The sequence below is a fragment of the Typopeltis vanoorti genome, chromosome 15 (assembly GCF_054136105.1).
Source record: "Typopeltis vanoorti isolate ZY-2024b chromosome 15, IOZ_Tvanoo_1.0, whole genome shotgun sequence".
Lineage (NCBI taxonomy): Eukaryota > Metazoa > Arthropoda > Arachnida > Uropygi > Thelyphonidae > Typopeltis > Typopeltis vanoorti.
Genome location: NC_143563.1, coordinates 27,655,171 through 27,671,629, shown reverse-complemented (window position 1 = coordinate 27,671,629; position 16,459 = coordinate 27,655,171). Strand labels below are relative to the sequence as shown.

The following is a 16,459-nucleotide window of genomic DNA, read 5'->3' as shown; positions in this document are numbered from 1 at the left end:
GTCTATTTCTGCATTTTGAAGTTTGCTGAAAACAAAATTCACAAAAATTAACTTTCCACCAAGAAATTTATTTCTGTGTTTGGTCTGAATGATATCACTACTCCTTCATTTCCTTGACTGTTATTGATTAAATATAACATCATATATTTATTATTTAGTAGGATCTCAACTGTTTTTGTCTGCTTTGTCTCAGTAACACCAGTTATATTTACATTGTACTTTTTCCAGATCTTCTGCAAGCTCAAATTTTCTTTCTATTGATGCTTCTTATGTTGATGGTTCATATCTTTAATTCTTCTGATGCTGTTTTTTCCTGTAGCTTACTTTTTATTCACTCTGGCTCCCTGGTGAAAACAGCAGTGGTCTTGTTTAAGCAGGTGACATTCTTATCTTATGCAATGTATATGCAAAATACTTTGTCATGTGCATTACTACATGTTCTAGGCAACTATATAAGAATGCTGCTAGTCAGTAATGCTGATCACAATGGGAAAAACAAGAGAGTTTGATAAAGGACTTTTTTTGTGCATGTCCCTCTGGCTAGTGCCATGATTTTGAAAATAATAGAGATGACTGGTTTCTTAAAAGGTGAGCTATCCTGGATGTTGAATCAGTATAAAAAATAACCCATATTGCTTGTCTGAGAGGCATAACTGTGGTCCTAAGACAATCTCTCGGAAATGAGAAGGCTTCTATGGACAAACAGAACTGTGTGCAGCAATTGACCATAACATTTAATGAAGGCTATTCCTGACCCATATCTCACCAAACTATGCGCAGGGAATTGAAGAGGATGAATATTGGCAGTTGAAGAGGATGAAGAATGAAGAGCTGGCATATGAGGGAGATAACACTGTTACTCTGACTGCCACAACAGGATGAAATGTGAGGTAATGTGAATGCAGAAATCTCATGAGTGGTTCAGCTAAGTACAAAGAAAGAGGTGCAAGAAAAGAGAAAGAAAAAGTAAGGAGACAGTCTTCTGTTATAACAGGGGAGCTTGACGAGAGAGTGATGATTTTGTGCTTTCTAGGTGCACAGATTAACGATGTTAGGCTATTAGAATGCATAATGGTAAAATGTTGATTGTTTTGGTTGGAATGAATGATTTGAAAGGAAATAAGTATGGTATGAGGAAAGAGATGAAAGCGTTACTGAAAGTAGCAAAAGAAAAGAGTGAGAGAGAAAGTTAAGATAGTGAATCTGTTGCTAGAGTAGAGTATGACATAATTGAGTTGAGAAGGGGGGAGGGGTCATAATGACAAATGAATCAATGTGTAACTTATGCAGGATGAAATGTGGAGTTTGTCGATGTGTGGAGTGAGTTTGACAGGCAAAAGGATTTTTACAAGAAAGATGATCTGCATTTGAATGTATTTGGTGTTCACTGACTTTTTCCGTACTCACAAACCAATGGATTCAGATTCTGGAAAAAGTGTTGTTGAATGAGTGAAAGTGGATGTACAAAATCAGGGAAGCTGGAGCTTTTTTTGGGGAGAGGGGAGCCGTTGAGTGGAAACAGGTTAAAATAGTTGCATTGCATAAAGGATGCTCCAAGAATGAGATGGCAAATTACTGAACAATCAGAATCTGAGTAGTTGTGGTCATGGTATTGGAGACATTGGTTAAAGGAAAAATACAGAAATTAGTAGACAGTACCAGGATACTATATGGGGACAACACAGTTTTGTTGCCTCAAAAGATAATGCCTCAGTAACTAACCTTTTATAATACGGTGATACGAGGTAGGCTCGAAAAGTTTCTGGCCTAACATACAAAATTCACGCCAATTTTAAAATGCCATGTGTGACAGATGCCACCATCTATGGGAAGTTTAGTGTACCAATTTCAACTCTCTACTTGCATCATTCATTTGGAGGAATAACTCATTTGACTAACATGTTGCATGCTAAGTAGCCATAATGTTAAACATTGAGTAGTGCATGGTGAGTTTAGTGTACCAATATTAAGTTTTTCACCAAAGAAGGACTTTCTCCAAGTGCCATCAAACAGTAGTTGGATGGTGTTTATGGGGAAGCTTCTCCTTCATATTTCACCATGAAGGAATGGGCTAAACAGTTTCACCTTGGAAGAGGATCATGAGGATCATCTTTGATGATCCTCATGATGGTCAGCCTGTGGAAGTGATGACTGAAAAAAATGTCTCTTTTGTTGAGGAGGAACTGCTCAATGACAGGCAGCTGAAGTTCAAAGAAATCTCAGTAAGGTTGGAGCTTTCTGTCATAATGTCTTTTGTATCATTCATGAGAAACTTCACATGATGAAGGTCAGTGTGAGGTGGATGCCCTGACTTCTCTCTTCAATTCAGAAGGAGCATCGTGTGACCTGTTCCCATGAGTTTTTAGAACTTTGCTGAGGGAATCAGAGAGAAGTGCTGGAATCCATTGTCACCAGGGTTGAAACTGTGGTCCTATATTATGATCCTCTTTCCAAAAGTTAATCCATGGAGTGGATTACCTTTTGGATATCAAACCAAACCAGGCGAAGCACTGCTGACAAAAGTCAAGGTCACTCAGTCCACCAAGAAGATCATGCAAGGATCTTTTGGGATTGCTGGAGAATTCTCCTGATTGACTTCAAGGAAAGGAATACCACTGTGAATGCAGAATATTATGCTTCACTCCTGCACAAACTGTGTGATGCCATAAAGGAGAAGAGACAAGGAATGCTGAGTCATGGGATTCTCCTGCTTCACGACAGTGCTACAGTCCATATAGCTATTGTTGCAAAAGGCTGCAGTGGACTGTGGCTTCCAGGAGATTGAACCACCCTACAGCCCAGATCTAGCACCCAGTGACTGCTATCTCTTCTCGAAACTGAAGAAAGACCTTCAACGAAGAAAATTTGCAGATGACACTGAGATGAAAGATGCAGTTTTAGGCCATTTTGCAGACAAAAATACAGATTATTTTTTCAAGGGCATAGAAATGTTAATTCAAAGATGTGAAAATTGTGTTGAAGTAAAGAGCGATTATGTTGAAAAATGCATGTTTTCTTCCTATCACCTTTAAAAGTTAGTCAGGCCAGAAACTTATGGAACCACTCTTGTACTGCTGGACTATGCAATCTTTTGACAGGATACTGCATGGAATTGTAATCAGTAAACTTCAGCACTTAGGGATGGAGAGATACCAGATGTAGTTTATTCAGGAGAAGAATCCAATAGAAGGCCTGTGAGTAGTGGGGTGCCACAGGTCTCTGTTCTTTGGTGACTACTCTTTAATTTATATATTAATGATATAGGAAATGATCTGAGAGGAACTATTCAGTTGTTTGCCGATGATGAAAAATCAGATAGAGCAATAGTCAAGGAAGATTGTTAAAATTTGGATGTTGAAAAGATAATGTAGCAGAGTATAAGGTTATGCATTTTGGAACGAAAAGATTGCCAGCTGTGTACCATGTTGATGGAATTATACTCCAGAAAATGATGTAGCCAGGGATTTAGGAATGTTAATGGGTAGGGAGTTTAAGTTTAGAGGACATATTGCAAAAGTGGCTAAAACAGCTCATCAGATTACTTGGTTACTGAAAAACATTGACAAGCATAGATAAGCAGATTATTATACCTCTTTACAGTACCTAGGTAAGACCCCACTTTAGTATTGTGCACAGATCTGTTCACTTGGGTTTCTTGGATTTGTGGGTTACAAATTACAATTTATAACCCACAAATTGTAATTTGTGGGTTACAGAAATTGGTTGACAGGCAGAAAAGGTTATATGATTGAGATATGCAAATTACTGAAGGGTGTTAACAGAATTAATACGCAGGAAATTTTTCAGTGTCTAGAATTTTTGGTTGGAGAGAGTGGTGAATGAGTGGAATACTTTGTCAGGGTCTGTTGTGAACAGATTAAAGTGTGATAGATATTGCACAAATGATATAATCACGTAATCACAAGAATGTGATTACGTGATTATATCACATAAGATATTATGTCATCTTATGCGACATAATATATTATATCATCTTATGCGACATAAGATGTCGCAAGTATCCTTGAAACAACAGATATTGCACAAATATTGGATAGTGTTCCACATAATGTTTAGGGCCTCTCTCAATGATGGGTCTATGGACTCCATAGAGTTGCACATATAATAGTAATAATAAGAATGTTAGTTCTTTCTGTTTTGTCTACTTGTTTGTATTTTTACATCTGAAAAAATTCTGTGAAATTAGTATAAACATTATATAATAGATTTAGTTTAATCCTTTATCCCAGTGAGAGCAAACAAAGTTTGCACCTGAAAGTATCTTCAGGACTAAATATAGTGTTGTACTATCTTATCCAGTAAGTAGTGCAACACCAAGGCAACTCGTGGCAAAGGTGGAGCAAGCTACCAGGCACTTCTAACCCAGTATCTCCCATAATGCAAAACACATTTCCTATGTGGATATGTATACTGTTATGCATTAAAGGGATTGGCCATCTACCCCATCTATCGTAGATTGGCCATCTACGATAAGATAGTACAACACTATATTTAGTCCTGAAGATACTTTCAGGTGCAAACTTTGTTTGCTCTCACTGGGATAAAGGATTAAACTAAATCTATTATAGTCTAACCTAGTGATAAATAAATTTTCAACATCTTTCTCTAAATCCTAGTATAAACATTGTGTAGCCAATTAAAATAAATGTTATCAATTTATTCCGGTGTTCTGCCTTATAAACTTTAGTCAAATAATAATAATTATATATATATATATATATATATATATATATATATTTTTTTTTTTTTCCTTTCTTTTCTCAAGTGTGTTTGTAAATCTTGAAACACTCATTACAAAATGCCTCTGAAATTTCTGTGTTCTGTTTTTCACAGATGGATATGATGAGAGCTTCCTAGAATTCATTGTTTTCCTGGAACTCCAGTTTCCTGGAATTCATTGTTGTCAAACCATCTGAATCATGCAATGTAAAAGTTTTATACCTGCATGTTTGAACATAAATGGTCATATATCATCTATTCCAGTTGACTTTTTGATAGGCTTTTCTAACTCAAATTTTCAATTTCTACTTCTGGGTCCATTCCTCGTGGATTTCTATAACTGCATTATATCCTTTATTCCAGACATCTTAAATTCAGTTTTGTTACTTCTTTCATCAATTATTCTTTTTATGGTACACTTGTCTCCATTTCTGATCAGTTTCAGTAGCCTCCAGAACATTTTGACATCCTTCATAATGTCTGTCTCCTACATTCTTCATAAACATCTTTCCATGACTCTTACATTTTTTTCTGTATTCTGTAATGACTTCAATTCAGGATTCAAACAATTCATCTTATAATTCTCACTATGATGAATTGAGAACACCAGTTATTCAGCATGGAATTTCTGTACTTCTTCAACTAGTTGCACCCCTTTTTCAGTAAGGGCTCTTATGTTGATTCTGCCTATCTTCAGTTCTGTTGAGTTTTGGGCTGATACTGTAGTTGACTTTTCACTGTTGACTGCAGTTCTCTGACAAAAGTTATAGGATTCTTATTTTAATGGGTGATGCTCTAGCAGCATGACATTTATATTGTGCTGCCTGTACGATTTAAGCCAATACTGAAGGAACTGTATAGTACCTAATTCAGTTAGGCAGGATGAGTAGGAGTTAGGTTGGATGATAGCTGAGGTTTTGAACATATTTCCATAAATTTATCAGAAACTAGATAATTTACTTCATATTATAAACAGGAAACAAAGAATGAAACTCTAGTCTGGAATTCATTCATTAAGACTTCACTGACATCAGAACTTAGTTTTTGTGAAAAATAAACATATACATAACTCAGCAATGAAGAAACAGCACAGATGCTACATTGAATGCACAAGATATAAAATGCATTATAATCATATACTGGTCAAATGACTGAACTGATTTAAATTATAATATATGTACATTTATATAAATATTGTTTTATGAATGCCATTGATGATGGCACAGGTAAATTAATGATGAAAAATGTTGGCAGTAAATAAATAAAATAAATTAAACATCAGATACCTTATTGATTGTGGTCTTTATTTACTGGCACTAGCAGTAGTATTCATAAGTCTTTCAGAGATAAAACATTAAATCCTTTTAAATTATTTTGAACAAAGAAAACTAAATGATTTACTCAATAAAAACACTGTTCTTTTAGCTTTGAAATCAGAGGAAAGTATGCCAGCACAAGCTGTAAGAAGAATATCTTCTGGAACTTTGACACCAACTGAAGAGAATTTTGTAAATGAACAAACTAGTATAACAGAATATCATACAGAAAGTCAACAGCCTCCTGATTCTGAAACTGTACCAGAAGAAGTAGCTACATCTTTAAAAGATTCAAAATTGAGGTGTGACCATTTTTTTATTGCCATTATAAAGTTTACAAACTTAATAGCCTGACAAATCAATAATATTGTCAGTAGAATTTCCTTTGAGAAGTTCTACTAATGCTACATTGGTCATGACTATATTCATACATGAAAAGATTGCCTTTTGTTTGAAGTATGAGGAACTGTATAGTATAACATATATGAGATGGGGAGGGTCTGAAAAGTTCTGATTTATTTATTGATTCTTATGGCTACATGAAACTGGTAAGTGAAAAATACAATCACAATTTCCAGAAACAAATGATGAAAATCTTAACATATAAAAGTTCATTACATAAAAGGCACAACCTGCTTACTAAGTCTTTTTTTTTTTTAATAAGTTTAAATATAAAGCAAAAGTAACTTGTCATAATTAAGCCAGGGGCAATTATCGTCCTGCTGCACCAAGTATGACAAGACTGCATGTTCTCACAACACTTCACAACATAAAAGTGGCTGTATCCAAGGTTTAAGTAGAGAGCAGTTGTGTCTTGTGTGAGAAAACTTGATCCATTAGAGGAGACCCATTTCACACTGTATCATCATCTTTTAACATGAGGAGTTCTGCTGATACTATGACGAGGACTATGAGCATGACTACTAGAATAACGTCTTCGTGGTGAGACAGAACTGTGATCTTCTGTTTCCTCCATAACCACTGCCACCACCATACCAACTATAAGTCAAGGTCCATGCTGGAAAGCCAATTCAAGGCCTCATCTTTCACCTTGTGGATGTCCTGTAGGCCACCACCGTGAAATTGGCACCTTGGGAAGTGATTGAGACACAGCCTTCCCGTGTCCCTCAATTTATACTCCTGACCTTTGGTATGCAGTTTTATACTGCTTTCCTCAAATGCTTTTTAGATATTATTACTTTCCCATTTACTTCTAATGTCTTTTTTACAGTTTCTATTGAAGTACTCTCAAGTTTCCCCATAAGTTTATCATTATCAGTAATCCTACATATACCCCTTCTGACCTGAAAATTCCTTGGCAACTTCCTTGTTCAAGAATGCACGATCTTCCCCAATCAGAAGCAAAATGGCCATCTTAGTTATGGAAAACTTCTGATATCTTTCATCACACACTGTTTCCAGTCATTATCTCTTAATAGCTAAATAAATTCTTTGTTCTTTTAGAGAAAATTGTGCCATAGTGTTAGTTATTTACACAAATGTGTAAATAAGTAATGAATAAATTCTGTTTCTCTCCATTATCTGTACACCAGTAGCTGAATCCCCAAGAATAATTATCTTCCCTATGCTCAGTAACATAATTTACCACTACATGCCATCTTCTTTTGTATTCCAGAGAACATAAAGGAAGTATTTGAAGTAAAAAGGGATCAGAGATAGACGTTGAAAGTTTTTTCTCTTGGTTATACTATAAATAAAAGATGCCAAGAAATTTTATTCTCAGTTTCATCCTTTATCCAAGTGTAAACAAACAAAGTTTGCACGTGAAATCACTTCATGACTGGGTTACTTGTATATAGAGTCTAATGACTTCACATTAATTGCCTTAGTATCCCATAATTCAATGCACATATCCTTACTGACATGTATAATGCTATGCATTATGAGAAGGGCCACTACCCCAATTGGATTTGACCTTCATTGAGGTCTCATTAATAATTATGGGATACTAAGGCAATTGATGTGAAGTCATTAGCCTATATATATATATATATAAGTAACCCAGTCGTGAAATGATTTCACGAACAAACTTGTTTGCTTACACTTGTATAAAGGATGAAACCGAGAATATAATTTCTTGCCATCTTTAATTTATAGTATAACCAAGTGAAAAAACTTTCAACATCTGTCTCTAATGCTTTTGACACCTTTTGGCTACTTGTATATGGAAATATGACTTCTGCATTACTTCAACCTTGGCACTTCTCGGTAGTGGCCCTTCTCCGAATGCTTAGCATTATACATGTCCGTAAGGATGTGTGCATTGAATTATGGGATGCTAAGGCAATTGATGTGAAGTCATTAGCCTCTATATACAAGTAACCGGGTCGTGAAGTGACTTCACTTGCAAACTTTGTTTACTTACACTTGGATAAAGGACAAAACCAAGAATATAATTTTTTGGCATCTTTCATTTATAAAAAGGAATCAATTGCTGCATACAGCATCAACTAACTGTATGTTTCATCCTGTTATCCTCTGTATCTCATTTCCCAAAACCTGATATGTGCTGTCTTCTATGACCTTATCTTCCTGCTGAACTTCACCATTGTTGGTTACATTTACGAGGGTGGTCTGAAAAGTTCTATGCCTTAACCATAGATGGCAACACTACTGACACAATTTTTTTTCTAAGTTGGTACATCTGTCATAAGCATCCATGTAAAATTGCAAGTCATTTGTTTTATGCAGCTGCCTGAAGCAAAAGTGTTGTCTTATCTCCCTTGAAATGGATAATGTTGAGTATCATGCAGTTATAAAATTCTTTGTAAAATAAGGTTTAATTTGAAAAGAAATTCATTTGAAGTTCATAAAGTTTATGGGCAATCTTCTCCTTCGTTTTCAACAATTAAGAAATGGGCTGCCGAGTTTAAGCAAGGCTGTACCTGCCTTGAAGATGATCCACCTGAAGGACGTCTGAAAAGTGTAACAACACCCAAAATCATTGATCAAGTAAACAATATGGTATTGGATGACTGGTGAGTCCAAGTGCTTGAAATTGCTGAGACTATAGGCATTTCAAAAGAATGTGTAGGATATATTTTGCATGAAGAATTGCATATGTAAAAGCTTTGTGCAAGATGGGTGCCACACTTGCATGAAAATCTCTGAACAGTGCTTGGAATGTTTTAACAAAATAAAACTGATTTTGTGTTTCAATTTATTACTATGAATGAGACTTGGATTCATCATAACACACCAGAATCCCAACAGCAGTCAAAATAGTGGACAGAAGCTGGTTATTTAGTGCCAAAGAAGACAAAGTCGGTTCCATCAGCAGGAAATGTCATGATATCGATATTTTGGGATTTTTTGTTTATTAATTATCTTGAAAAGGGTAAAACAATAACCAGGGAATATTAATCCAATCTTTTAACCAAACTAGGTGAAAAAATTCGTGAGAAAAGACCCAGTTTGCAGAAGAAAAAAAAAAATCATTTTTCATAACTACTCTATAGAGGCCAACATGGTTTTGTTAAAGGTAGATCCTGCCTTAGCAATCTATTAACTATTCATAATAGGATAACATCCGAGTTGGACAAAGGAACTGGCTACACAGTGGTACTTCTGAATTTTGCTAAGGCTTTTGACAGGATACCCCATAGAACACTGTTACGCAAATTGGAGCAGATGGAAATGGATATTAAATTGGTGATATGGATAGGAGAATGGCTCAGGGAGAGATACCATAAGGTGGTGTATGGAGGAGCCGAGTCCAGAATGAGGCAGGTGACCAGTGGTGTGCCTCAGGGCTCTGTGCTTGGGCCAATGTTGTTTAATTTGTATATAAATGATATAGGAAACGGCTTAAAGGGAGATATTCAGTTGTTTGCTGATGATGCAAAGTTGTGTAGTGCAATAAAAAATCAAGCTGATGTTGAAAGTTTGCAGGAGGATTTAAATAAGCTGGTAAAATGGGCAAAAGAAAATGGATGTCAGTTCAATGTGGAAAAGTGTAAAGTCATGCATTTTGGGATTAAAAGATTACCAGCTGTGTACTACATCGATGGAAAGGTACTCCAAGAGATTGATGAGGCTAGGGACTTAGGGGTATTGGTAGATAGGGAGATGAAGTTCAAAGGACACATTGCTAAGGTGTCCAAGATTGCACATAGGATTACTTGGTTGTTGAGGAACACACTGACATCCAGAGATAAAGAGGCTATTATTCCCCTTTATAAAGCATTGATACTTCCACGTTTGGATTACTGTGCTCAGGTCTGGTCACCTGGATTCCTTGGAGATGAGGAGGCTGTGGAGAGGGTTCAGAGAAGAGTGACCAAGTTGGTGAGTAATATAAAAAATGCTCCCTACATTGATAGATTGAGAGCTTGTGGATTGCAGAGATTGGTTGATAGGCAAAGAAGAGGGGATATGATAGAAACATTCAAATTACTAAAAGGTTTTTATAGGATTGATGCAGGGGAAATGTTTCAGCTGTGTGATAGTGATGGAAGAACAAGAGGTCATCTGTGGAAATTAAAGAAGAGTGTGGTTAACAAAGATGTCAGAACAAGGTTTTTTGCCTGGAGGGTGATGAATGAGTGGAATTCATTGCCTGACTTAGTTGTGAGCTCTTCGTCTGTAAATGAATTCAAGAAGAGATATGACAGATATTGTTTTGCTAGTTTGGGTCTCCCGCGATGAGTCTACTGACTCCATGGAGATACCCGTAATAATAATAATAATAAGGACAATGCACCTGCCCACAAAAGTGTTTTGCCTATGGGAAAATTAAGGGATCTGCACAATGAATTGTTGGAACATCCACCCTATTCCCCAGATTTGGCTCCCTCTGACTTCTCTCTCTTCCCAAAACTAAAATTCTTCCTTGCTAGTCAGTGTTTTTCTTCAAATCAAGTAGATTGTAGCTGTAGAGGGGTATTTTGCATGGAGCATCACTGGAATAAATGCATTAGTCTTAAGGGAGATTATGTTGAAAAATAAAAATAATTTTGAAATTCAAAAGACATATTTCGGTGATTACACCACATTTTTTATTATTCAGTTATACAATATACTGAAATAATAGTTCCCGACAAGTTTTGTAAATCTTAGGATTTACATCTTCAGGGGTAAATAGTATAACTTAAAGTTTAAACAAGAGAAATTAATAAATACAAATCATAACCATCTGAAATTTACGAAATTTGTCGGGAACTATTATTTCAGCATATTGTGTAACTGAATAATAAAAAATGGGGTGTAATCACCGAAATATGTCTTTTGAACCAGTTAGCCACAGAAGTCTACGCCTGCAATTTTGAAATTAATAAATTTGTTTTTCGTTGTTAGGCCAAGAACTTTTCAGTCCACCCTCATATTCTATTATCATCCATCCATCTTTCTTAAATTAAACTTGCCGAGAAATTCTTGTTTGATCTGTTATCCAAATATAAGCAAGTTTGCAAGCGAAGTATCTTCATGTCTAGGATACTTGTATATAGAGGCTAATGGTTTCACATATTTGCCTTAGTATCCCATAATACAAAACACACTTCCATTCAAATGTTCAGAATACTGTGCATTATGGGACGGGCCATTACTCAGACTGGTTTGAATATTTATTGAGGATCATCAGTGGATGCCAGACCCAGAAGAGATACAAAGGTTGAATTAATGCATAGGTCATATATTTCCATAAACAAGTTGAAAAACTTGTTTCCTGTTTTTCTCAGAGGATTGCAAATGATGCAGCAGCATTGTAAGAAGTGTATAACACTTCATGGGGAATATGTAGAATAATGTCTAAGTTGTAAGTTACATTGTTCTACTTCAGTTGCTTCATGGTGATTATCACAATTTTTCAGCACACCCTCATATGTATATATAAATAAAGTTTGCAGGTAATACAGAAGTCATATTTTCCATATAAAATATATGGATAATATGGAAAAGGTAAGACTTCAGGTACAAAATGATAACCATCTTAAAATCTATTACATTAGATTATGAAATAAAAACCTTGATTACAAATTATTATAAAGATTCCAAATCAATTCTCAATTTTCATAAATTAAAAACAGACAAATTCAAAGTAGAAGAAGGTGTCATGCAGGGGTGCCCTCTCATCAAATTTATTTATTATTATCTATCACGAAAAAATATCCAAAAATATAGCTGAAGAACTGTGTTCACAATGAAATACCATGAATATCAACCATATTAAATGTGCTGATGATATGATTATTCTTGCAGAATCGAGAGCATCATTAGAAAAGACAATGAAAAATTTAAATGAAGAATGCTAAACTTTTGGAATGAAAATCAATTTAAGCAAAAAAAAAAAAAAAAAAAATTAAAATACGGAGGGATGAGGAAAAAATTTCCATAAAGCTAAAAAATCGTATACTTGAGCAATGGTAAAGAAATTTACATATCTTGGCAGTCTCATTACTCATAACCTCAATAACACAGAAACAGTAAAATACAGACTTAATATAGAATGCTTTAATATGAATAAATTATAAATTAAGCAAAATATTCTAAAATAACTGCATTTCAAAAAGACTCAAGCTGAAACTACAAAACCATTATTATACCTACAACAACATATGAAGCTAAGACATGGGGACTCACTTAGAAAGAAATACAGAAAATCAGAGCATTCAAAATGAAATACTTAAGAAAAAACAAATAAGATTCACTCGTCAGAACACAAAATAAATGAGCAAGTCATGCAAGAATTAAACCACAGATTCTTAAACTACAATTAAGATTGTTTAGACACTTCCAGAGAATATCCTTTCAGAGAGTATTGAACATATCCTTAAACGGAATCACTGGAGGCAGACCAGAAAGAACTTGGCTACAGTGTTTGGAAAAAAAAAAAAAGGTCACAACTGTCGAGCTTCAGAGACAGAAATAGCCACACATAGAGCTAGATGGCAAAAATTTGTTCATAGGGATGAGCCATCATTTGACAGATGAGAGAGAAAAAGAAAGACTTCTGCATTGATTTTACCTTAGTATCTTCCTGGGTCTAACTATAATATGAGACTATAATAAAGGACTAAACCAGTCTGGGGTAGTGATCTTTCCCATAATGCATAGTTGGAATTGTGGATGCTAATGTTACCTAGGGAGAAGACTTCATTATATGGATAACCGGATTGCAGATGGCCAAGCTTCACAAAGAGGAAGGTCAAGAGGTAAAGGTGGTGTTTGAGATAAAGATTGATAAATGCAGCAGTTCACTATTGCTAAATGGGACAAGGAACCTCAAATTCCTGACATGTACCCTCAAGGAATGTACATAATATGATAGTACTACAAGAAAAACTTACATCATCACTAACTTCCTATATACAATTTTCATCCAAATCAGTCTGTTACCTGTCAAGACTCCAGCATTGTCAGATCTTATATTTCTGTCTTCTAAGGCACTTTTTACTGTATCAAAATTCACCTATATCTTGGTCTTCCTCCTGCCAACCTGGCAGAGAACACTTGTTTTGCTAATCTTTCCTCTCCCATTCTGTTTAAGTGACCATACCACCTGAGATTAGCTCTGCTAATGACAAGGAACCTTTGGGATACTAAATTAGCCATCCTCTGGCAAGCTGTGTCAGATCTCACAGAGGCACAGATGCCACTCTTGTAGCAAAAGAAACTGTGAAGTGTGAAATTTAGACAGTGAATTATGTTGTTAGGTTGATGAACAACAGTAGATGTCAGTGCAGTTTGGATTTCTGTCAAGAGTAATAGGTTTGGTCTGAGTGAATGTCCTTTATGTGTGTTGATGCCTTAGATGCTAGTGAAGCGAATGTGAAAGTGAGTTTTTATTGTAGAGATTTGGCATGGTTTGTATCAATATACTGTTATTGGTGTCTGAAGGAGATTTCTTTGTTGCACTATCAGTGTTTATGTTTCATTATACATTCATTTATGATTAGATAGAATGATGGAGTAGGGACATGCAGTGAGAAGAGATAGACTGTTGGACATGACACCATACAGAGAGCAACCAGTCTCCTTCCTGTACCATGCTCTTAACAGTGCCTTCCACATACCACTTCTTGAATTGTCTCTCTCTCTCTCTCTCTCTCCAAGCATGACCTGGCAGAGTATGTGGCAGTGATATGTACCATTTGACTGGGAAGCCTCCAATTCATTACCAACAGATTCAAGCCTCATGCACTATCGGGTGGCTGGCCTGTGCCATCACCATTTTTACTGATGTACTCTCGAAATAGGCTCTGAGTATGTTTGGCATGCTCTTGAAGGATATCACTCACACTGTATGGAAAAGAGAGGGGAACAGAAACCAGAACTCCTGCTCTGGAGATCAAACATGCCATCTGCCACTTCAGGCCTCCAGTAATCCAAGTGGTTATAGTTCCCCTAGTGGATCCAGTTGTATTTTCTCCAACTAGGAATCCTTTTGCAGTGGGAATTCTTGCTGGGATCCCAGAATATACTAGAATTTCATTATCCTCCTTGGTCATCCACAGGCACGCTTGAATCTTTCAATTATTGTGCCCTTCAGATTTGAGACCTGATAAACTACAATCAGCATTCTTTGGTCATTCCCATTCTCACACTCCCTCGACTCAAGAGTGCTTGCACACACCTACTACGTTACTTCAGTTACCCTAGTTTCCCTAATTTTGCACTTGCATTCTTACACTGAACAATATTTTCTCTATACACCTGATTCCAGATCAGTTCAAGTGGTCCATCAGTCATATCTTTAAGTCCTTTCATCTATCAAATTCACTCCAGAATATCAGCAAACTGCTGACTTCCTCTTGCACAACATGCACAGTGATTCATTTGCAATCTCAAGTCGTCTTCTTATTTCACTCCTGTCATACCACGGCAACATCAGATTTGCAGTCTTTTTATTTTCTTCTAGTAACTTTTCCCTCCCATACTTGTCAACACTAGCAACTCTTTTCACTTTCTCTCTCTCTATATTTCTTCAGGTTCACTAACATCTTTAATTGTGGTGCACAGAAAAACATGATTTTGTCATGATCTCATCAAGCACATTTCTTATTCTAGAATCATCACGCAATACTATCTCTTTGCTCTGCATTTCTCATTCTTTCATACTCTTCTGCTTTTTTCCTCTTACCTGCTCTTTGTTTATCTTATCTGCAATACCACTTGTCAGTTGCTTCTCGACTTTCACAGGTTAGGTTCACACTTTCTCCTGTGAATGACTTTGCATAAATGTGCTATTTCTATCATTGTGATCACCTCACCATTCTCCTCGGCTTCCACCACTTTATTTATGTTTTTTTCAGACTCTTCATATTTCATTCACTCACTTCTGTGACTGTATTCACACGTTTTCTGACATTCACCACTTTATTACCACACCTCATATGATCATTCATCATTCTTAACCAAAATAAATCTTTTCTGAAAGAAGATTTCCTTACATAGCTCCAGAAAATATTTATTTTGGTTAAGAGTGATGAGTGAGCCTTCTGTCTTTCCTAGAAGGCTTACTGAAGGGTGATCCAGTCATACAATAATGCAAAGATGATCCTTGTATTTTCATTCTCATTTGATATTATATAATGTATAATTATATTCTATATGCTAAATTCAAGAGCATGTTTTTTTTAAAAAAAAAAATTGCACATGAATCTATGTTTAATGCTTTGTGAGTTTTTTTCCTATACATAAATTCTATATTGACCAAATCATCTGCAGACGACCTAGGTACTGGTCTGGTCGTCATGCTTAGAAGAGCAGCCACCATACTGCAGTCTATTGAGACTCATCCTCAAATCCTATCTTTTGTTTCACTAATGACTGCATATGCCATTCCTCCTCTTCATTTAATAAAATTTGGACTCTCAAACATTCTAAGTAATGTGATTTTCACAACCAGTTATTTAAATTTTATATATGCCATTCTTGAGTGGGTTGAGAATAACTCACTCATGCCACTGCTTGAATTATCCTCCAGGCATTGACAGAGTGCATCACAGAAGATTATACACTAGCTGTTTGGGAAGATTCTTGACCAGGTTTGGTTATGTGTACTGTTTGACTGCTAGCTTGTGGAACTGCTTTACTGCTGTATCCCCAAATGGTTTTTTCTGCAGTATGGTTGACTTGCTCTGGAAAGATATTACTTTTACTTCATAGAAAAGAAAGAGGAATGAAAACCAAACTTCTGTTCTGTAGAACAAACATGCCATCAGTCATTTCAGGTTTCTAATAAGCAAGGGTTTCATTTCCAACAAAAAAGGTATTGTTTGCTGTAAAAATACTTGCTAAAAGAGAGAGAGACCACATCATGAAAAGGTGGGATTGACATCTGACTGACAAGGACAACTGCGTTTTGTGCTTCAGCTGCTCATTATTAGTGATGCATTAGTATCATTAGTGATACTAGTGCTGATGAAATCCCTTTGTATACG

At 35.8% G+C, this 16,459-nt stretch overlaps 1 protein-coding gene across 2 annotated transcripts in view; it reads left to right on the top strand.

Annotated features, from left to right (window-relative positions):
- The window catches only part of LOC150098544 (uncharacterized), a 610,245-nt gene that overhangs the window by 481,498 nt on the left and 112,288 nt on the right, over positions 1–16,459 (top strand). For both annotated transcript variants that reach the window (XM_090405300.1, XM_090405297.1), the window contains exon 30: positions 6,166–6,358. In XM_090405300.1, the coding sequence (XP_090261426.1) occupies positions 6,166–6,358 (193 nt within the window). The remainder of the gene's footprint in view (positions 1–6,165; positions 6,359–16,459) is intronic.